Source organism: Equus przewalskii, chromosome 32 (genome assembly GCF_037783145.1).
Source record: "Equus przewalskii isolate Varuska chromosome 32, EquPr2, whole genome shotgun sequence".
In the NCBI taxonomy this organism is placed as follows: domain Eukaryota; kingdom Metazoa; phylum Chordata; class Mammalia; order Perissodactyla; family Equidae; genus Equus; species Equus przewalskii.
In genome coordinates this window covers 14,278,502-14,288,260 of record NC_091862.1, presented here as the reverse complement: position 1 = coordinate 14,288,260, position 9,759 = coordinate 14,278,502, and the positions used below count along the sequence as shown (strand labels likewise).

Here is a 9,759-nt window from a genome sequence, read left to right as displayed (position 1 = left end):
GTTTGCATTGTTTCTATTCATTCCTTAGTTCTACATACAAATACAAAGTGAAGTGGAAGAATGAGATGACTCCAAATAATATAAAGCAACAATAGGTTTTGCTCCTTAAAAGCTCCAATTGGTTACCTCAATTCTTCATTTCAGTTTGAATGTGCATTCAAGCCACACTACATTATAAAATTGTTCTGCTTTCAGATGGTGGTAAAAATGGTAAAACCCATTTTACTTTAATTCTGATCCGAGTCTAGAACAGGACTGATCAGGTTATTTAAATCTGTTAGGAACAGTTACTTCCCAAGTCTAAAGCGAACTTTGAATTTTTTTTAACCATAGAAATGGTGGAGTCATTTGAACTCAACATGATAAATCTCTCAGCTGAATTCTCAAAACAAGTCATTTCAAGAATATACTTTATTATTTATAAAAGATGCAAAAATGTTATAAGCAGTAACCTTATAGAACAATGTAAAGAATTTAGCTGGAAATTATTTTTCCTCAGATGTATAAGCAATTTAAATAAATGTACCTTTTACTCCTATAGTGTTACACCAATGAAGAAACAGTAACTTGTCTAAGGATACATTGGTGAATTCTTTATTAATTCAAAACATTTTTAGAAAGTCAGTGTAATGTATGTGCATTTTACAATGATATCCATAGGTTTCCACAATATAGTCAAATGAAAACAGCTTTAGTTTGATTTACTTTGAAAACTCAAAGGACTTCTGACTTTTCTTACATAATTGTCATGCTCAAATTCTAGCATTTTCAAGAAGTCTATTGTACATAGGTAAAATGATAAATAGATTCAAGGAAGGGGGAAGAAAAACCCAAAACAACTTAAATTGGAGGAAAAATAATCTGTATTATCCAATTTATAAATACCTACAGTTATTCTGGCATTTCAAAATAACCAAGCAGGTGTCTTCTAAATAGTGTTCATGCATTCAAAACTTCTTTATGGTCCACTAATAAATATTGGTGGAGTCCAAAATATGGATATAGATTGTTAAGTACAATGAACATGGTAGTAAAAATTACACACATTCACTATAATAAATTTTACAGAATGAAACACATTGAAATTATTTTTAATATTTAGCAAACATTAAAATCATATACGAGAAACATTGTATTTATGACAAATAGGTTAAAGGAAGGGGGAAAAAATCAAGTCTTCTACCTTATTTCAATACTCAGTGTTCATTGTTCAGTGGAGAGCAATATGAAAAAGCACTCAGCAAAATGATTATCAGTTTAAATTACCTCTTATGACGGTTGGTCAGCTAAAATCTTTACTACCCAAGAGATGTAGATTAAGGTAATTATACAGGTAGTTCAAAGGAAAAAATTCACCTTCACCTCCATTAAGTGAATATTCAAGCTACCACTGTTTTGAGTTTTATTTTTCCATTTCACTTTCTAGTTCATTGTATTTTCTTCATAGTATTTGTTAGCAGTCATTTAATGGAACGTGACAGCCGTACTGAGGAATCTGTTCAGAATATTTTTAGCTCAGTGTAAATGTCCAGTAAATTTACCTCCAAGGTAACCTTTTAAAAAATGAATTACTTTACAGTAGAGAAACCAAACAAACTACCTCAGCCTGGTAATCAAGGTCAACCTCAATAGTGATAGGTCATGGGGATGGTATGTACCTTAGCTATCATGTGATATGAACGGCACTTTACTTCTGTGGTCTTCCTTCCAAAAACTGATAACACCTGTCTAATCATGGGAAAAACATTAGAAAAATTCAAATTGAGAGACATTTTAAAAAATACCGGACCAGTACTGCTCAGTACTGTCAAGGTCATCAAAAGTAAGAAAAGTTTGAGAAACTGTCACAGCTAAGAGGAGCCTAAGGAGAGAGGACGACTAAATGTGATGCGATATCTTGAATGGGATCCTGGAACAGAACAAGGACAGGTAACAGCTGAGGGGATCTGAATAAGGTGCAGACTCAATAACGCATCAGTACTCTCCATTAACTGTGACAAACGCCTCGCGGGTGTGGGGCATAGGGAAGCTCTCTGTACTATCTTTGCAATTTTTCTGTAAATCTAAAACTATTCTAAAATTAAAAGTTTAATGAAAAATTTTGTGAATACACAATCACCTTTAATTTTAATAGTAAAGTTATTTTAAAAATTATACCACCCTAACATTAAAAAGAGTGCTTTTTATTCCATGCCAATATCAATGTTTTCTAGTGGTCAATCTCTTATAACTTAGTTTTAGCTCTACCTCCCACATAGTCATGAGCCACATAATGACATTTCAGTCAACAATGGACCGCATATATGATGGTGGTTCCTAGGTGTGTAGTATGCTATACCATCTCGGTTTGTGTAAGTACACTCTGTGATGTTCATACATTGACAAAATTGCCTAATGATACATTTCTCAGAAGGTATCCCTGTCATTAAGCAATGCATGACTGTATTTATTTGGAAAATTGCTGATATTTATATTCTTCCTGTCTTTAGGAATGATGTTTTATTTCCTTCGGAAATAAAATTTTCAAATGATCTCTTATTTAAACTTTGATTTAAATCTACAATATTATACATACACACACATACACGATCTACATGTATCTATCTATGTGTGTGTGTATATGTCCTTGAAAGAAACATATTTCTTGATTGTAGATTCAGTGTGATGTTGGTGAACTGAAAACAATGATTTTTAATCATATTATTGAACAAAGCAATAACATATTATGTAGTCCTACATCCTAAAATGTTTGGTTGTATTTTTTTGGATGAATAATTAAATAAGATTTTTAAAGTATGGTTTAAAAAATAGGGGAAAAGTGCATTAAAATGGCATTTAATACATACATTCTTGAAAAATGGGAATTATTGAGCTGGAGAACTTTGATAAAATAATGTTATATGTAACACTTTTCTCTTTCCATGTTTATATTTAATTCCCATGGTCATCCTGTAAATTAAGTATTATATTCCTCATCTGAAGATGGGGAAACAGGCTCAGAGAGGATAAATGTTTTGTCCAAAGTCACACCAGACAGAAATGTAACTTGAAATCAAATTAGTAATAAAAGCATAGTATTGGGAAAAAATACTTATCAATCTCTGTGCTGTTGTGTGTTACAAGGATACTGTTAAGAGTGTTTCAGGGAAGATCTAAGAAAGTTTTTGGTATCAGTCTTATAAATATTTGCAGTTGTAGCACATGAGGAATAATTAAAATTTTTACAGATTGAACACTGGTTTCTCAGGAGAACAAACATTTTATATTGGTCAGAAATTTAAAAAGAACTGAAAAGAGCACACAAATATAAGTGTTAGCAAAATATACTTTGAAAATTAGGGTCATAAACTGTCAGTAGAAATACACATGCGAGAAAATTTTTTGAAATATCTTTACCATGTTTCAAAATAATATGTCAATGTATCTAGCACAAAGTTTTCAAAATTCATGTTTGATAGGGGTCTATCTATAGGCCTTTTGATCTAAGAAATTTTAGGTGGCTTTCAAAAGAGTTCTTATTTTCTTATTTTCTGATTGTATTTTAAATTTCTTCCTTGTATATTTCTTCCTCAAAGCATCTGACATATTGTATTTTTTGCAAATGTAATTTGTAACAATTACAATATGACATTCTTTCAATATAAGTTAAAAGTGTATAGAAAAAATAGATAAATTCAAAATTAAGAATCAGGTATTATTTTAAATCAGCTTAATGGGGTGAAAATGTATTTTTGCCCCTAACAAATAAACATCATTTACCTATTTCTATAGTCCTTTTGCAAACTGAACTATCAGGTAAATATATGATACACATTTCATTCTGTAAGAACCTAGGCAGCATTAAAGGAAACTAATAAACACCCCATGCACCATGACCAAATATCAGAACTGGTCATCCTATGTACATATTTTAAAATTTAAAAAAAAAGGGACCACATTATGGTCTTGATTTTTGCTGTTCATAATGTTGATATCAAAATTATGTTTTGCTATTGTTGTTCATATGCCACTGCACCTACTGTGCATAGAGCTGCCCGCAACACTGTCAGGACATTTACCCTTGGGTAACATAGTAACAATTATCCAGAGTAAAGAAGAAGTGTCATCCATCCATTATTAGTGTGATCTATGTACAAGATCGATTGCTGAAGAAATCTGCCTCTCCAATTTCTTTATATATATTTTTATATAATCTAGATCCTCTACTTTTCTTTTCATTATAGACATATCTGAAGTTAGGCACAACAGAAAGAGCATTTGCCTCTTTCTGTGTGCATTAGTTTCTAAGGATATACAAAGATATCTTGGCACTCTAAACCACAAAGTGTACCTTTTAAAGTGCTAATTTTTCCCCAGGGAGGAATTTACTCACTAGGAGAAATCAAATTCTACCAAAAAAAATATTGTGCTCTTGGAATCGTAGCATAGACACCAGTTGAGGGCTTTTTCGTTTGTTTATTATAGCTCTGTAATTAAAACAGAAGGACTTATACCATACTTTAAAAATTGCTAGAGTTGCAAATATACAGACATAACTCTTAGAAACTTTAAACATTTTGTTAAATGAGAGACCCTCCCCTCCCCCCAAAATTGGAATTTAGCACAGAAATGCTCACACAGTATTTTTACCAACATCTGATTGTAAATCTGCTCTAGAATCATTCTCAACACAACTTCCTAATCAGGTTTCAAAAGGATATACTAACTTCAAAATCTGTACTCTACAAATGCCCAGATTAGAGATTAGGACTCTTTATAAGGGCCCTTATCTTTTACATTTGGTAAATATTAAAGGTATTGTCAAACAGACAATTTATCTAATAGTCCAAAGTATCTTATAAAGATAACTTATGACTAGCAGGTCACCATCATGTATAGTAACAACAAGAATATAAAGTCTACATTTAAAAAGATCGATGCATGCAGTGTATCATAGTATATTACATATTTTCTAGTCAAGTGCACCAATTTATTGTGCCTCAAACACAGCAACAAGTATGATATTAGAACATATATGTCTATACATCATAGTAGCATAATAAACTCAATTCTAATCAAGAAAAATTAAATAATTCAGGAACAATAGAATTTCACAAAAGAAATGATTCTTTTATCTTTTTCTTCACTCTAGGAAAAAATACGACTTTTTTGTAAACATCTTCATAGCTATCTTTTTTCAACATATTACTGAAAACTATTGTTCAAATAGTAAATATCTAATTGACAACGATAAAGTAAGTCTTAACACACTAACACTTTCAGACAAAAACAGGCATTTGTTAAAAGAAATGATTATAAATATTCTCTATTTTGCATTTTAACTACATTTTCATAAATAATGTATTTAAAAGTGCTGAATACGGTAGGATAGTCAGCGACGCCAATGTAAACAGAACATTTTGTTTTCTACTCTGCAAACTGTTTTTTAAAATTCCATTTTGTCAAACACTGAAACAGTTAAAATATTTGCATAGGGAATAGATAATAGCCCTTTTAATCATGTCTCCTGAATTCTATATAAATTAGAAAACCAAATTCACTTAAAAAAACAATTCTTGAAATGTTTTAAGTTTATGGAAAAAGAAACAATGCCAACTTTTCAAGTAAAATAAAATTTAAAAAGAAAACCCCCCAATTTTTTAAAATGTTTAATAAATTAAAAAAATGAGAGGTAGTTAAAAAATGACAAAGAAAACCTATAATTTTAATATCATCCTTAATATAAGGCCAGTATTCTCAGTGGATATAAATATTTTTAAAATTTTCATTTTAGATTACTCAATATTATATTTATTAAGTTTAAGATTAAAAAAATAGCCTCCAGGGGATATTAATATTCAAATGTAACACCTTGATATAAATATGACACTGACTTTTGTGTGTGTGTGTGTGTGTGTGCGTGTGCGCACAATAGGATACTGTTTTCTTGAATGTCAAAAATACATGCCGATGTCTGGCAAGCATTTTGTCTTAAAGATTTAGTGGTACTTATAAAAAATAATATGGCAGCTAGAAGATTTGAGCACTGTACTGCCTTTCAATTATGGATGAGAATTAATTGTTTGGTTTCAACATTTTTAAAATAAAATCATTCTTAAGATACTATGTGAAAACAGTTAAGGTCTGAAGTAGAGAATTATCTTCTTCATAACCCTTATAAAACTTTTCTTGGTTAAAAACTTAGCTTTTCATTGGATTTCACATACAAGGAAAATATGCCGCAGGACAGATGCTGTTCATCAAAATGTTTTATGATGCTACATGTAGGCATTCCTTTATTAAATCCTTTCTTTATATTCCAAAACTAAGTTATCAAACTTATTATTTTTTTCTCGCTAAAGTACATACTTTACACAACCATTTTAGAACTGGAGAGCCAGTCTTTAATAAATTAATTACAGTATTGGACATGTGATATATACATAGATTCATTTTCTTCTATTACAATTAAAAACAATATCACTCTTTGATTTGTCATTGAGATAGAATATCTTCAAATTGTTTTGTGCTTTTTTTTCTCTTTTCTTCTTCTTATTTTTTTACATAGCAAACTTTTCTGTAATGAAAATGCCACAGTTTTGGCAGTGAACAACCAGAGGAATCCCCATTAGGATTTTCCAACAAACAGAGATAAATAGCTCTTTTTTCAGGTACAGAAATATTGGCTTCGAAATTAGTGTACTAAACACAGTATATAGCATGTTGAATACCATTGTGACAATGTAAAAATTGGCTTTTTCTGTCTTAGATTATATTTAAAAATGCAAACCACAGCCAATTTTTTGGCAATTATTTCTATAAGACCATATTGCACAAAAGTCGTTAAATACAGATATAAGTTATGCCATTGGATTAAATATTACAACAATTATGTGGCGAATGAAGCACTTTTACTTTGCACATGCAGTCTCTGGAGAGACACTAGGAGACCATTCACAGGACTACAGATACAGTTCGCTTGCAAGTAGAATGAGTGTTGAATCAAACGATTTGGCAATTCATTGTTTTATGTGGTATTTTCTCCAAACTTAACCATGGATAACCTTGATAAAAATGGAGACAAAGACCATATGGTTGTATTTTCACAGTAGCCTGAGGAATGCTAAACTGTAGTTCTCCAGGAACTCAGTTTGCGGTGTTATTTAACTACTTTCATTTCCCATCCCAGCCCTCCAAAATGATTTTTCGTTTTAATGAAAATTAAGATTCAGAAGTAGAGCTGGCAGTACTTTCAACAAATGACTTATAAATTTGAGAGTTCAAAAACCTTGGGAAAGAATCTCTGTGCATTAAGGTATATATCTGAAGTTGGGCATCTTCATACATGTGAGGATTAGGATCCAACAGATTTCTATTGATCACCTCTCTAACTCGAGAATCGAGACTGACCTAAAAAGAAATAAGAGCATATACATTAAATAATATTTTTTCAAAAGATCTCAATTAAGTAACTATAGGTTTGTGACATTTCAGAGAAACCTCAAAAAGTAAATCCAACTACCTAAAGTCTTGAGGTTATCTTTTCAAAGACTACATAACCTTGCATATTTTTCTCCTTCAAAGTTGAATTAAACAAACAAACAAAAACAACTAGTCTTTTAAACCAGAAATTTAGTTCACAGATATGTGGGGTTACTTGGATTTATCTTTTCTATGCATTCACTCAGGAGTTTTTGACAATTTCCATTCATTGTTGAGACATCAGAGAATTCTCTAGCCAGAATACAAATTTACCTCCTCCTATTATGTGACTGCTGAGGTGATTCTCTTGATGGAACAAGGTAAAAATCTAGCACAGAGGAGTTGTCTGGCAAAAATTAACATGTGTATCAAATGTTGATTCCTGATAGTTTCATATCCCGACAAGTCCTACTGTAGGAAACCGGGATTGTGGAAGGGCCTCTAGAGCAGAAGCACAGTGGGCTTTCTTGATGTCTGACGTCTACCTGGCAAGACATAGGAAAATATATGGTCCTTCTATAGGAATACATCCCAGGATCTTGGTACTAAAGATTGAGCAGAACAACTGCTTGAAGTGGGGCTTTGAAAGGAGAAATGTAAGTAGGGATTCGGAATACCCATTAAAGTAATCAATACAGTGTTATCTGAGAAGTGTAAAGAAATTAAATTCTGCCAGTGATTCAGTTATTTTTTTCCTCACTAAATGTTAATCCTGTTGGAACTGGTAGGACATGTTGGAAGGGGAAGTGAATAAATAATATCAATAAATATCAATAAAGGCATGCTTGGGGGACGGAACTAAGCTCTGCCCTGAAATGACATGTTAGCAAAACCCTCTAAGAGGCAAAGCGTTACTGAATCCTGATTGGTTTCCTCAGTCCTCACTGTTGAACAAGGACTAGGGCATTGTGATCCATGATTTTCTGTTTCATGATGTACTCAAGTCTACACAAACCTTTCATATTTATATCTAAATGTTTCTGTCATAAGAAATTTTGCAAAATCCTTTCTGGTTCTGGCTTCTTTTCCCACTCACTGTTTGGACCAGGCCTGGAGTCTGAAACGGTCTCAATGACTGAAGCCACTCACATTCCATCTGGTGTCCCCAGATTCCTGAGCCTGATGGACCACGTGGAATTGGGTTGATTGATATGCCTCAGTAATGGTTGCTATGGGAGGATTTGTCAGGAAATGGTGATTGAGACTAACTCTCTGTGGTTTAGCTAGACCAACTTACATATACATATATATAAAGATGTTTTGGAAATTGATCATTTAGGTTTTATTCTCAGCGTTATTGCTATATGAGGTCATCAGCAAGTACAAAGTAATAAAAAGTACAGAATTTTTTTCTAAGCTTTTTATTTAAAAATACTGTTTGTGTTTCTTCTCAACAGGAAAATGTTGAGACTGGAGTTTAAACTGATTGATCTTATTTATTCTGAAATGTGGTGCTGTGGTAAGATGAAGTCTTACCAAACATTCCACTGTTTTTGTAAATAGTGCTCTTACTTTCAAACTTGAGAACTTTTTGTTTCAATGGAGAAGGAAATGCTAGATTAGTGATAAGGAACGTCAATTATTTCTTATATAATAGCATAATTAAATATAACAGTAGCTGGAATCATATTAGTTATCTCAAGACAGAGAAATAAATAACTTGACATTAAATGTCTTGAGTGCTCATTGCATAACTTAAATTTTTTTTTTTGCAAATTAAAAACAGTAGTGAAATATCTACTAGTAAAGAAAGTAGTACCGTTCAACATTTAGTAATCTGTAACAAAACGAATTTGCTATTTCCATTTAAAAAATAAAATATTTACCTTAGTATCTGGTTGTTTGTTTGAAAAGGCTGTCGGTCAGTCAAAAGGAGTGTAGAGAGATCAAAGAACAAGGATAAACCCCATGGATATAACAATCTATTGTTTCATCTTGTGGCATCTTTGTGCTTCAGATTGTGGAACATCTATAATACAAGTTAGTGGGGGTGGATCCCAGCATGGGCCTGAGCAAGAGTCACCCTGGGATTCAGGCACAACTGGATGGCTCATAAGGCCATCTGATCTGGGGTCCAATGCATGAGGGACTGAGGAGTTTCCTGTAAAGAACTCATCCTAAGGGAAGAGAAAGTTGAGTAGCACAAGACAAGAGCTATCCTTGGGCAATGTACTCACATCTAGGTGGGGGAAAGGGAGGGAGGCAGTGCAGCAATAAGAGTTGAAAAAAAAATACTGAGAGACAGGGGACAAGACAGGACTAATAGATTTGGTGGCCTTTAACTGGCAGTTTTAGGAG

At 32.4% G+C, this 9,759-nt stretch overlaps 1 protein-coding gene across 5 annotated transcripts in view; it reads right to left on the bottom strand.

Annotated features, from left to right (window-relative positions):
* Window positions 1-4,435: 4,435 nt before the first annotated feature.
* The window catches only part of RGS17 (regulator of G protein signaling 17), a 104,879-nt gene continuing 99,555 nt past the window's right edge, over window positions 4,436-9,759 (bottom strand). For 3 of the 5 annotated variants that reach the window (XM_070603298.1, XM_070603297.1, XM_070603300.1), the window contains one exon: window positions 6,248-7,389. In XM_070603298.1, coding sequence (XP_070459399.1) covers window positions 7,201-7,389 — 189 coding nt within the window. In that variant the 3' untranslated portion in view covers window positions 6,248-7,200. Of the gene's footprint in view, window positions 7,390-9,759 lie in introns of all 5 variants that reach the window. The other 2 variants (XM_070603296.1, XM_070603299.1) reach the window with 1 other exon arrangement.